The 13,110-nt window shown below is 44.3% G+C and overlaps 1 protein-coding gene across 3 annotated transcripts in view; it reads right to left on the minus strand.

Moving 5' to 3' along the window:
• Nfia (nuclear factor I A) overlaps positions 1-12,008 on the minus strand; it is a 338,635-nt gene extending 326,627 nt beyond the window's left edge. For all 3 annotated transcript variants that reach the window (XM_041652193.1, XM_041652192.1, XM_041652191.1), the window contains exons 1-2: positions 11,632-12,008; positions 6,010-6,541 (exon numbers count right to left, since the gene is read on the minus strand). In XM_041652193.1, the coding sequence (XP_041508127.1) occupies positions 6,010-6,541; positions 11,632-11,658 (559 nt within the window). In that variant the 5' untranslated portion in view covers positions 11,659-12,008. The remainder of the gene's footprint in view (positions 1-6,009; positions 6,542-11,631) is intronic.
• Positions 12,009-13,110: the final 1,102 nt, after the last annotated feature.

Here is a 13,110-nt window from a genome sequence, read left to right on the forward strand (position 1 = left end):
ACAGGGATGGGAGGACTAATTCCATCAGCCAAAACACTGCAGAGATCATAATAATAATAAAAAAATGAGTACGTATTTTCCAATTTGGGGGTTAGGGAGAGGAATGACACAAAAGGGGAAAAGCCACTTCTATTTAAGTAGAAGTGAGAAAATGCTGTCCCTCTCGGAGACATCAGAGTCTGGATCTAGAATGTGTGGGTTACCATTACATCAGTGGGAGAGAGCCTGAGAGTGGCCGGCACTGTGAGCTACATGACACAAATCAGCAGAAATCAGAAGCATGTCCTCGGCACCCTTGCATGTCCACAGCACCCTTGCTGTGTGCATTCTAGAGTCCTTAACTGAACGCCTACCCGCCAAATGAAGTCTTTGTACAACATTTGTTTCTAAAGTTTTGAATTGAACCTTGAAACTACAAAGTAGCAACTTTGTTTCAAACTAATTAAACAAAAACAAAACAAAACAAAAAAACCAACAAAGTGGAAATATGCATTATAAACGTCTCCACTTGACATCCTCCTGTCTGAGATCCTTTACAGTTGCTGCTTTGGCCAAAACTCCTTAGAGCTGCTCCACTTGTGCTTAAGTCTATGGCTTTACATTTCCCTTAACAATGCAAGTCGTTTGTGCATACTTTTCCTCCTCCACCCGGCTCCTTCCTCTTCTCCCAATCCCATAAGGGATCACAATTCATAATATTCTTAAAAGCAAGCTCTCACTTCTAAATAACCATCAAGAAATGACTTAAGGAATAGTACGAAACTAGATTTTAACACATTTGCTACACTCAATCTGCATTTTTTTCTTCTCCTCTAATCCTCAGTATTGTTTCAATAATCTATATTGACATTTAGGAGCAATTGCTTCTGTGGGAGATTTAAAGAGCCGACAGGCTGTTCTGCATCCTCTGGAAGGAGTTCCAGGCCTTAACCCAGTCCTACTGTGTACAGCACTGACCACAACAAAAGCTGTGGTTTCTCCCACACTAGCCTTAAATAGGTTTAAATTAACGCTATTCATCACAGGGTGGGAAGGAAGACAGGCAAACCATGCCAATAGCATTGGGAAACTTTCTAACCAACACAGTTAAACCTCCTAGCCATAAACAAACTGACTTCCATTCAAAAGCTTCCTCTCAACCAACTTTTGCCTGTGCTCCCATGAGTTCTCTGCCTTTGAACGTCCATCTTTTTTTACTATGGTCGAAGCACAGGATTTTGTTACTACATTCAAGGGAAAGGATATTGTTACTGTCCTCAGGTTACTGCAGAACACACTTAAGGCTCTAAAAGTCATATTTAATCTCAAGTCTGTTGGTTGCTAGAACTATTCTTATGGAATTAGGTGATAAAGCAGTATACATGTATCAATAATATATAATATAATCAATGTGCCAAAAATTCTACCATGCAATGTGCTTAAGGTCAGGATTGGAATTTGGGATATAGACTAGGTCTCTCTCAATTTTAAGTTTCACCACATATTAGACTTATCCCTTCTTTTTCCAAACATACTTTATCACCACAAATCATGGGAACTATGTGCACACGTTTCTGCTAGGGAGTTTGTTAAGCTTCTGAAAAAGTTTAATTATATATGTAGAGCCCTAGTCTTGAATATAAACACATATACACACATATTTGCTGACTATACTAGAAATGCAACCTCCCTATAATGAATGTGTTTAGCCACCTAAAAATTGGTAAAATTGTAAAAATTATTTGGACATAGAATAATTACAAAATATAACAAAATTTCTAATGTTTGAAATCATTTTATATGTACTGTACCTTATGTGTAATTGTTTTCACATTTTAAAAAGTATCTTTAGGATACTACTGAAACCATTGCTACTGCTTAAGCAGCGCTCTGGGTGCAGCCTGGGTGTGCACACATGCACACAAAGCACACACTCACAGGCACTCCCCATCTTACACCTGCTCTGAAGCAGTAGGAAGTGAATTCTCAATCTGTCAACATGACCATCTGGTCTATCTGCATATCATGGCTTTCTCTAGTACTATATGAAGGAATGGCAGTCACGAGGCCAAAATAAAACTAACGTGCACCTGAATGGGGAAGAGCTCCTCTTTTGGCTGAAATGGAAACACGTGGCTCATCATAGCCAAACTAGCAGAGTTCCGACTTAAAATGAATGTTCCTGAGAGCATAAGCAAAGGGAGACTTCGGTACGGACCGTGGGGTGATGGGTAAGCCTGCCCTGCAGGTTCCAGGATGGGTACCAAGCTGCTGGATACTGACACAGCTCTTCTAGCAAGGACAGAAACAGACCAAGCCGCAGCTCCTGCCCTCCAAGGCTCCTCTGCAGAGCGTTCACTTCCAATCTTAAGGCTCACAGACACTCGCACGGCCATTAGGATGGCATCAGTTCCTTTGTCATTGGCTAATTAGCAGTTGCAGCAATTTGCTGACAATTTTGGTCACTTAATCTTTCCAAGTAGATTTTTTTACGACGGCTAAAAATACTTGCAATCTTAGAAAACTCCTCACCTTTAAAAAGTGACAAAGGCCCAATGTGCTTCAGCTTTGGGCCCACTGCCACCTGCAAATTAGCAAGGGCCGCTGTTGAATTAAACATAATTCCGTTTGTTTAATTTTAGATTTTAAGCGTCACCACACGTAAAGACTACCTCAGAGCTGTTGCTGCTCCACATCAGGTAAGACCAAACACAAACAGTGACTATCATTTTATGTCGTAAAATAAAGCTGCCTACCTCTGTCCAAGAATGAAGTCCTTTTAAAAGTGCAACCTCATACCAAAATTTAACTAACTTAACAGAATCCTTAGAATTTGATTACATTTCCAGAAGTTATAGAGAAGCAGTTTCAAAAAAAAAAATGGAAAAAGAAAAGAAAGAAAGAAAAAACTCTCCAGAAAGTTCTCGGTTGAGTGCCTACTAATGAACAAAGGTTAACTTTATCTAAAAGGTCAAATGCCTGGTGGCTAAGGTTATGACCTTAACAACTTAAATTGTGACCTTGCCACGTGCCGGGTATATTGTAGATTCTGATACAGATCATCTGGTAAAGGCTAGTCATAAATTAGCTTTACTGTTACATGCCCACAAAGAAACCCATTTGCCATGATACCATAATACCACCAAGTCGTCATACGATACTCGGGAAAGACAATGCAAATAGAGACCAAATTAAAGACATAAAATGGTTTTGTTGTTTTATGGACCGGACATGATGAAAGTCTCAGGCTTATGGAATCACGTGACTTCACTATAGGTCTTACTGTTTATTTGACACAAAGTCACACAGTTCTAACACCACCAGATTTAGGGCTGTACTCAAAGCACTGGCTTTTATCATCTCTAAGCCTTAGGGGGGAAAATCACCTCTGCTTTTAACAAATATTTGATTATTCATTTTCTTCAAGTATACACATTTTAATGTTTTGCAAAAAAAAAATCAGCCAGTACATGAAGTAATAATCAACGTACATATTTTAAAAGAGCGCAGGGAACCTCATTTTGGTGGTTACGCAGAAGAGAGGAGGCATTCTGGAAGGAAGAAAGTACATTTTCAAAGCAATGAAAAAAATGCACTACAGGTGCAAAGGCCACAATGGTTTTGGCATGGATGGGGAAACACGCTTCAGAGCCTTTGCTTCTTGCCAATACTGGCAAGTCCTCAAAACTTTTAAGGAGGTAAAAACATTGTTTAGTGTTTACAAATCTTCAGCCTTCTAAGAGATGCTTGTCAAATCGGCCGCACATAGGTGACCGATCTACCTCGTATCAGCAGTGGCAACTTCTCTTCCACAAATAAGAGGTCGCAAAATATCTTAAATCAAATCTGAAGTGTTTCCCAATAAAAGGCCTCTACAAATTTCTTTTTGCAAGCTCCCTATTGCGGGCACGCAGGCAACCATTACGGTAGTGCTCTGGAAACCAATGGCCAGACATTTGGCTAGTATTCAGGTCCTGAGGAGGGATTCTGGGATCCACAAGGAACACCCAAGCGAAGGTAGTCTGATCCATGTGGCTGTCAATAAATCTTTCATGAGCTGTAAGAATGCTAACTCTTCTAAGCAACCTCCCAAATGTCATTACAACAGCATTACTCTTTCAGGCGTCTTCCCAACCAGCAACTGTGCTGTCTTAAGGACAGGAAGTAACTACACAATAATAACCCACTGACAGTGAAAGGTGAACCAGGGAATAGGAAGAGCCAGACAGCCACATGTCTTTTAAGGTAATTTCTCCCAGATCTTATAGAAATGCTTAACATAAAAGCACAGAATGGGTCTTGCTCAAACCGACAGAAACTCCACAGACATTTCAGTTTTGGTTGTTTCTTATAGGAAGCACACTCACACCCTTCGTCCGTTGCCGGCATCCTAAAGTCTCTAAGTTGTCCAATTAAAACTTTCACCATCATTAATAAATTCTTTTCATAAATATCTAAATGATAAACATATGATGTAAAGAGTGCACTAGAAAAGCACGGGGAACGCCTTATAACTGTTTTGCATGCTCAGGCACTTAACACACGCAAATGCTGAAAAAAAAAAACTTTAACTTTGCTTTTTACTATAGACAAGGAAAGTGAGCAGCAAGTATAAGGGGGGGAGGGAGGTTAAGGAACGGCCACTTGTTCCTGTTGAGAACTCCAGCTGCCTCGAACTGGCTAAAGCAACAGGCATGCGTTGTAATTGAGTGTACATTTTCAAAAGCCCAAATATTTGAGACATTTTCAGAGCACATCCTCTGAAATACACATCTCTCCCCTGGCAGCACGACAGAAACGATGGAGTGACAGGCTTGCAACGTCAGTTTCTCCAGTCTCTTAAGTAAGGACAGATGGGTAACAAAAGTTCTCCTTCTAAATCATATATTGAAAAAAAAAATAGAGTCAAATGCTAACCGATTTCTTTGAAAGTTAATTTTTTTTCAGATTTTAAAAATCTTTTGCAAAACAGTGTTGACTTTGCAGATAGCATACTTTCTTTTCATTGTGGGGAAAAAAGAAGAAAAAATGTGTGTGTGGAGGAGAGAGAGGGAGCTCCTGCACAAGCCACTGGTAGGATTCCACAACTTTCTTTCTCCCATCTGGCTTAAGTAACTGCCATGAAGGCAATCTAGCAAGACTGATATGTACATATAAAAAGTCAACAAGTTACACAAGACCTGAGCTTTCACGTAACACAATGAGCCTTTGTCTAAAACAAGACGAAAAGAACAAAGTAAAGCTGCATTATTCGAGCCAGCCCTCAACAGTTGATTCCTGAACGTTCTTCCAAATTCTGAAGCACACTCGGCTAAGACAGGTCTCAAAATCAATAGTGAATCTCATGCAAATCGAAATAGGTCGGTGGATTGATCACCAATAGCCATTTCCCAATGCATTTCACACGGGCTATGCAAGCCGGTCACGTTTAATATGACCTGCTTAGAGTCTGGTTGATTGGTTTCCTTCAGCTATTTGAAATGACGAAGAGAATTCCCACATAAGAAGCTGCTAAGCTTGGATATCAATGTGATTATCTTTCTTTCATAAATGCCCGGCATTTTCATAGTAACCTTACCTCCAGCTTCTTAATTGGCAAGGGGGTGCAAGAGGCCTCAAAAGTTTAAAAACAGTCCCAACAGAGAAGCAGCAAACAACAAACAAAATGCATTTTTAACAAGGCCACAATCCAGCTTAAAATCTATTCTTTATAACGAGGGTTGTCATGAGGCTTCTCTTACCATGAGTTGGGGAAAAAAAAGGTGACTACACCTTCTCACCCCCAGCATTACCAAGACTTCTGAGAGCACTACTTACCATATGTGACCTGAGTGGGAATTCTCTGACAGCTTTGCTGTTTTAACTGAATGAGGGTGGCAAATTGTCCTGACTCTGGTTTACCTCAGAAAGCTCACTGGCCCGATGCCCTAGGTTGGCCCTACGAGGAGGTCAGGAATGGTTCAGCATTCCCAGAGATCATCAGAAGGGCACACACAAGAAAGCGGAAGGAGGTCTTTCCATCGCACTTACCTGCTGCGTGCACAAAGTATGCCAAATATAAGTCGAGTTCCTTAACAGAAACCCCTATGTGATGGGGCTGGACACAGAGCCCTGGATTCGAGCACTGCGGGGACTTGACAAGGCGCTCGCCGTCAGTACTTTCCAGCGGGATACCTTTGAACAGGATCACCATGACGAGGTCCAACCTCCACACTTTGTCTGCCTGGCGGAGGCAGTCAATTCTCCGCATCTTGCCTTTCTGGTCTGGGTTGGAAAGGACACAGCACGGAGGTTTTTTCCCTGTAACTGTAAGAACAAAATCCTCTCGGTACTCAGGTCGGATATCTTTCCGTAACTTGGCCAGAAGTCGGGAAGCCCACTTCTGCTTGACTTCGGGCTTCTCACTGAGCAGTTCGTCCTTCACGGCCCTCTCCTCTTCTTTCGACATGCGCTTCTCATGTTTTTTGAAGTATTTCCGCTTTCGGGCCTGCAGGTTGAACCATGTGTAGGCGAAGGCGCGGACGTGGGGCAGAAGGGCTTCGATGAAAGGATGAAACTCATCCTAGGCACAGGAATAAAAAACAAGAGTACGAATATGACCAACACGAAAGAAGACAACTTGCCTCTGGAGTTGCCCTAAAGAAATCCTTCATTTCCCATGAAATGTGGCCCAAGTATTATATTTCCTTTAAAACCATATTAAAGGCCCTAAGGGCAACCAAGGGGAAGGGGAACATACTCTCAGCACCACTACATATGATCTGAATGGAGAAAATTTCGAAGAATTGCTCCACAGTTTGGAACATTGTACCGTGCGGCCTACTTCCCAAACCCTTTGCATAGCAAGCACAGTTGATCTAAGCGCTTATAACAATATATACTCTTAACCCTATTTCCAGGAGGCCATATCTAATTCTGTCTCAGCCTTGACCTCACCGTCTGTAGGGTAGCCAGGGCCCAGCAGCCAGATTGGCAAATTCTGAGCACTCAGGTGCCAGTAAATGTTTATGGAAGTCTAGGAGCAAGACCCATCTCTACCGTCAATGAAAACAAAGGCTTTCCTTCAGGAGAGCCCCTGTAGACTCTCACCGGCCTCTTATGTATTTGGGGAATATCTTAATTACTCTTTTAAATATTATAGTTACTGATAATTTACCAAAAAAAATTTAAAAAAAAATGTGTCAGATCTTTATAGGAAAAAAGGGAAGATCTGGTACTCATTTGGCTAAAATAAAAGACCTATGCGCAAGAAATCATGACGAACTATGGGAAGAGAACAAAAAAGGAGTGGGGGGGGCACGCCAAACAAAGCAGAGCTCCATGCCCAGAGTAAACAGGGTGCCCACCGTGACAGCACTCTAGCAACTGAACACATTCACAGACTGGTGGGCCTGGACTGGGAAGACCCTCAAAAGCAACCAACCCTATAAAATACATCATCTCATTTTTGAAAAATAATATTTCAGCTTTTTCCCCATCAGCAAACAGGAGATTCAGGGAAAACCTTCACAAATCTCTTTTTAAGAGTCAGATAATTTGAAGAGAAAATTAAAATTTAAAGCATTTGAATTTTTCTTCCTGGTTTACTTTAAAAAATATGCAATTCTTATGTTGACATTGGTTAGAAATTTTAAGTATAAAATTTTTTTAAAAGTTAAAAAGTAACATTCACAAATGCCTCAGAGAGGCCATTCAACTCCTGATTAACTAGGCCACACCAATTTTATATAACGGCTTTCTGCCACAAAGATAAATTATTTACTTTCAAATAAATAAAGATAAAAAACTAGAGGAATATTTGGTGACTTTTTGTGGAGATTTAGAGTGGGCAAATATAAACATATTCCTTTTTAACATTTTTAACAACCTAAATATATATATATATATATATATATATATATATATATATATATATTCTTGAGGTACGAGAAGCTGCAATATCAAAAATAGTATTACTACTAAAGAAATTATTATAATTTTAAACATTCAAATGTATATTGAAGGTAACATATTTTAATAGCCAAATCTGTTCAAATTTTTTACAAATTTTAATTAACCATGTAAACATTATATATAACATGATTCTTTAAATTAACAGTATAATAATATAATGTATATTTAATTGTTATAAAAATTGAGCTTTTCTCTCTTTCTGCACAAATTTTAGATTCCGTGGCTCAAGTTCAGTTTTAAAAGTTGCTCTTTTTCAAAAAAGGAATCAAAAAAAGAAGCGGTGGGTGCGCTTTGGTTAACATGTGTGCATTCTTCAAGTGGGGGAAAAAGAGTGAAATACAAGAATTATATTATTCTTTACCATAAACCATTAGCATTTTAAAACTGTATAATGTTTAAGAATCTTTATTCCTTTGGAAGAAAAACTCAGGGGGCAAGTCGCAGTTTATCCGCTAAGGTACATGCCAAACCACAAAGCATTTAAACATTACTAAATTCTGAGCTCATCCTTGAAATGTTCTGAAATACATAAATGCTCTGTACTTCGTATTGACTGACATCCAGATGTGTACAGGACATCCTAGAGACTAAGGCTGTGGCATCATGGAAAGAGTCTCTGAAGTCGACCTGAAACTACACAGTGAGCCTTCTCCAAAGGGAGGCTTTCATTTTAAAGACTCAGCTCCATTTTACAAGGCAAGGCAAATCCCTCCAAAATAAACTGTATCTGTGCTAAGACATTACTTTATTAATGATAATAAATACATTAAATAAACATTCTAACGTGGTATTTTTTTACGTCCAAAGATACTCCTAAAATACTTCTTAAAAACTAAAAACTGCATCAGTTCACGTTCAGAAGCACTGCATTCACCTGCCAACCAAATGCCCATAGGTCTCTTCATAAAATATCTGAAAATAAGGTCAGCTAGCCATCATGGACCATCTACATTCCCCAGGTCTGCATCAGAAGTATTTACAATGCATTATTCCCCAAAGGTTTCGAGAATGTGAGTAAAAATACACAATATTTTATATAGCTTTACTCAAATGACAATCATACTTAGCCAATGTATTGATAGAAATAGCTCTCAAATCAGCCAAACTTAAAAAAAAAATACAGGAAATGTCCAAAGAAAGCATAAATGTTTCGGGGGTGAGGGGATGCTCCTCGCATAAGTCATGCTGCTGAACAAAACACCATAAATTATGTACTATTTCAAAAAATATTCAGGAGCAAACAAGTCATATTTTACACACATAGTTGATGAGACTGTTACAACTCACCAATAAAAATAAACCTGTGGACCAGCTTCAAAGCCGCATTGCTTTGAATCGGCATCTAAAATGTGGGTCTGTTGAAAGCAGGCCAAGTTGAAGAGCCACAGAATAGTGGTGGTGCTGGAAACTAGGGTTCCCCCCCTCCCCAAGCTTTACTCATAAATTTCTGCTGACCTGTCAGGATTTCGGCAGGTACACTATGATATGCCTATCCTCAATCAAAAGAAGAGGCCTGGCATTCTCAAGGTAAAGCCCCTTCAAAGTGCACACAGCAAACTGAGCTTACTCTTACAGTTAGAATACACTTATCACCATGCGTCCTGGATCCTTTTATTTTATTTTTTAAATGAGCAATAAACGACCTAAGTTTTTCTTTCTGAAACTGGCTCGAACGTGTTATAAATATTCCAGAAAGTTAAATAAATTGTAAATCAACTTTTAAAGACCCTCTCATAAAACAAGTGAGCCTTTATTCCCTGTTTATTGTACACTTTCTTCCCAAACTGCTACAGCAAATAAGCGTTTCTCTTAGTGGTGTGGAGGCCTAGTGAATGCATCAATCAATGCTGCCAAGTGTGTAGGAGGGGAAAAGGGGAAGAAAAAAAACTTTCTGAACGTGATAATAACTCAAAAGAAGCCAACTTTGCTAAATACCTGACTCTGCCCTGGGCCTGCGTAGAGACACAGGTATGCTTCAGAAAGGCAGAGCCCCAGACCAGAACTTTATCTTTCCAAATCCTACTCGAGGAGACACCGTTGTGTCCATCAGGGTCTTTCTTGCTAGTGCAGCCTGCTGGCATTATCCACAAGTTCTCTGTGCTGCAAACTTTTGCCAATTGGAATTTCAGCCTTCGAATCTCAGCACTTTCACTGCAGAGTATCACTCATTCAAATTATCCTACACTTTGCATCTTATCCATATGCAATTGTGAACCTTGCCAGAAGTGGTTGGAGAAGTTTCATTCCATACTTCCACAAGCTACTAAAATAGTAACTTTGGAAGTGTGTGTGTGTGGGGGGGGGGCTTTTACAATAACTAAAACAACTGCTATCCATTATTAATGTGAGGCCTAAATCCCAAACAGACCATCTCCACATAAAAGATGCATTTAAGAGTCTTCTGAGATCAAATGGCCAGTGTTATTACTCTTAGATACTGCAGTAAGAAGGGAAGTCATGTGGGAAATAAATCCAGAATCTAGAGGGGAGAGGAAAAGCTACTGATACTTTCAGTCTTCCAAAGTATTCCCGGTAAACCGTTAGCTCCAGCTCATTGAAGGCACAGTGGTAGCGGGGTTTGGAAGGAGTCATGAATAAACCTTGTGCTAGAAGCATATAACTTCATGTAGGTGATTACTGGTCAGACTGCAATGTTTTAGAGCAGTATAAAGACTCGTGCTTAAGAAGAAAAATTAGCGCAAATCACTCTGACTTTGTGCCTTTTTAGTCAGAGAAAATAAATAATATATTCAAACGGGACCAGATCCGGAGCCGCAAAATAGCAATGTTTCCTTGCTGGTGGTGCAGACGAGACCGGGAGGAATAGGCTGGGAGGCTCGAGAAAGAGGGGCGGAGGGGCTCCAAACCCCACGCTGCGAGTGGGGTTGCAGGGAAAGTTGCCGGGTCCTGCGTGCTGAGGCTCCCGGGCCGTGCTTTGGCGGCGGCGGCAGCAGGGCAGCCGACTCCGGTCCGGCCACCGCTCGACCTCGGGCCGGAGCCCCACTCCACCCGCAGCGGCCCAGCCCGGCCCAACCCGCGGCCTCGGCAGCTCTCTGGCCTGCGCAGCTTGGGCACGCCCGACCCCGAAACTTTGGCCGGGGGCCGCGGGCGGGAGGCGAGGACGCAAGGTCCTGGGCCGGCGCGGGGCGTGCGACCATGGAGCCCACGGGCAAGGGCTCGCACCGCCCGCCGCGTCCGAGGGGCGCTGCCCGGCCCGGCCCGCAAGCTGGCACAAAACAAAAGTAAGAGTTGGGGCGTCGGCGGGGGGCGCGGTGGCGCGGGAGGACGCGGGCAGACAGGACGCCCCGGTACAGCCGGCGTGCGGGGCTTGCGGGGACTCCGCCGCCCCTCCCCGGCGCGGAGGAACCGCGGGCACCGCGCTCCGCGCCGCAGACGCCGAGTCCAGATTGCAGCGTGTCAGGGGCTGCAGCCGCGGACACACGTGCGGGGCGCCCGCAAGCCCCGGCGCTCCGCAGTCCGGCGCCCCGATATTAATTAACGCATTAATAAGAGGGCGCCATTAGCCATGTGCCCACACAAATGGCCGAGCAGGAGGAATGCACCCGCATGGAAACAAAGTTACTTTCTTAAAGCTGCAGCCCCCCCCCCCCCCGCACACGCGCGCGCACACACAGAAACACGCGCAGACACGGCTCCCGCCGAGGCACACGGCCGCCCCGCGCCCCCGCAGCTGCTTACCTGGGTGAGACAGAGCGGAGAATACATAACTGCCGGGCGGCGGGGGGTGCGTGCACGTCTGTGTGCGGGCTGGAGGTGTGCGTGAGTGTGGGTGCGAGAGGGAGAGAGAGGAGGAGAGAGCTAGGAGAGGGGGGGAGGAAAAAAAAATCAAGCCTGCTTCTTGCGTTCACATTTCCAACTCGGCTCAACTGCAGCAGCCAGCGCTCTTGCCGCTCCACGCGCTGAACTTTAACCCCGCCTAGAGTTTCCCTACACTCCACTATACTGTCTACTGTACGCGGGCGTTAAAGGCATAGCGCACCCTTTCCCGCTCCCGCGCCGGCCGGCCGGGTGCCCGCGAGCTGCCCGCGCGCCCGCCTGCGCCGCGTTCTGCACCGCACCGCTCGGCCGCCGCCCGCTCGCGCCGCCGCGGGGGGGTTGGGGGGGGAAGGCTGGGTGGGGGAGGGGCGGCTGCGGCGCTGACACCGGTCCCCAGCCTGCGCGGCTGCCCGCCCGCCGCTTGCTCCGCGCTCGCTGCCTCCCGCGGCCCCCGCCCCCGCCCGGCTCGGCGCGGTCCCGGGAACACGGCGCGGAGCGGTTTTCAGCGTGTCCTCCGGGCGGCTATAGGCTGCCACAGGATGTGCTTAAGCAAACAAAACTACTTTTCCTCCTCCCCATCCCCCCACTCGCGCCGCAGCCCTCCGCGGACGTCGGTGGAAGATTGGGGCAACTTTGCCAGGGCGCTCCGTACCCCCGTGGGCCGCTGGGTGGGCTCCCTAGAAGCCTTAGAGAAGGGCGCGCGATACATTTGCATGTATGCAAATTTCCTCTAAAAAAATCAGACCTTCTAGGTAACTTTTCCCCCCTTCCTCTGAAATGCGGTAAAGCTCAAAGCACTGTAATCTCTCCTGCGAAGCTTTCTGTGGGAATAGTGTCTTCGGCGGAGGTAATTATGCACAAAAGCCTGCTAACTTTGGGCAGCCACGGCCCTATAGCAGTCACTATCCGGGTGCTGGGGAATATAGTAAGATCACCCCAAAGATTCCCCAGATCGCGGGGGATGGGGATCCGGAGAAAGGAAGGCGGAGAGTCAGGAGCTGTTCTCTTCTAGAAGTCGGAGCTGGTGGGTTTGAATACAAACGCCCCCAAAAAGTTCTGTCACGTCAGAAACAACAGTGTTTTAGCTGGGACATCTTTCTGTGTGTCGAGAAGGAAAGCTGTGAAAGGGCTGTCCCCTTAGGAAAGGGATATGTTTGTATTCCCAAAAAAGAGTCCAGAACTGGACATGGGCTAACATACGAGTCCGCGTTCCCCAGACCCCTCTAGAAGGGTGAGTTTTGCGGTTCCCCAATCCTCCCCCCCCCCCCGCCACACACACTGGTAATATTTCTGAAAATGGAAAAGGGCTTCCTGCAATTATTTTAGGTTTGCTAAAGTATTGTTTTGGCGCGCGGGAGGGGGGGCGGTTTTAGGGTTTGGCACGTTGCCAACAAGCCTGCT

Source organism: Microtus oregoni, unplaced genomic scaffold (genome assembly GCF_018167655.1).
Source record: "Microtus oregoni isolate MIOR12 unplaced genomic scaffold, Mior012 000005F_ref0000423, whole genome shotgun sequence".
Classification (NCBI taxonomy): Eukaryota; Metazoa; Chordata; class Mammalia; order Rodentia; family Cricetidae; genus Microtus; species Microtus oregoni.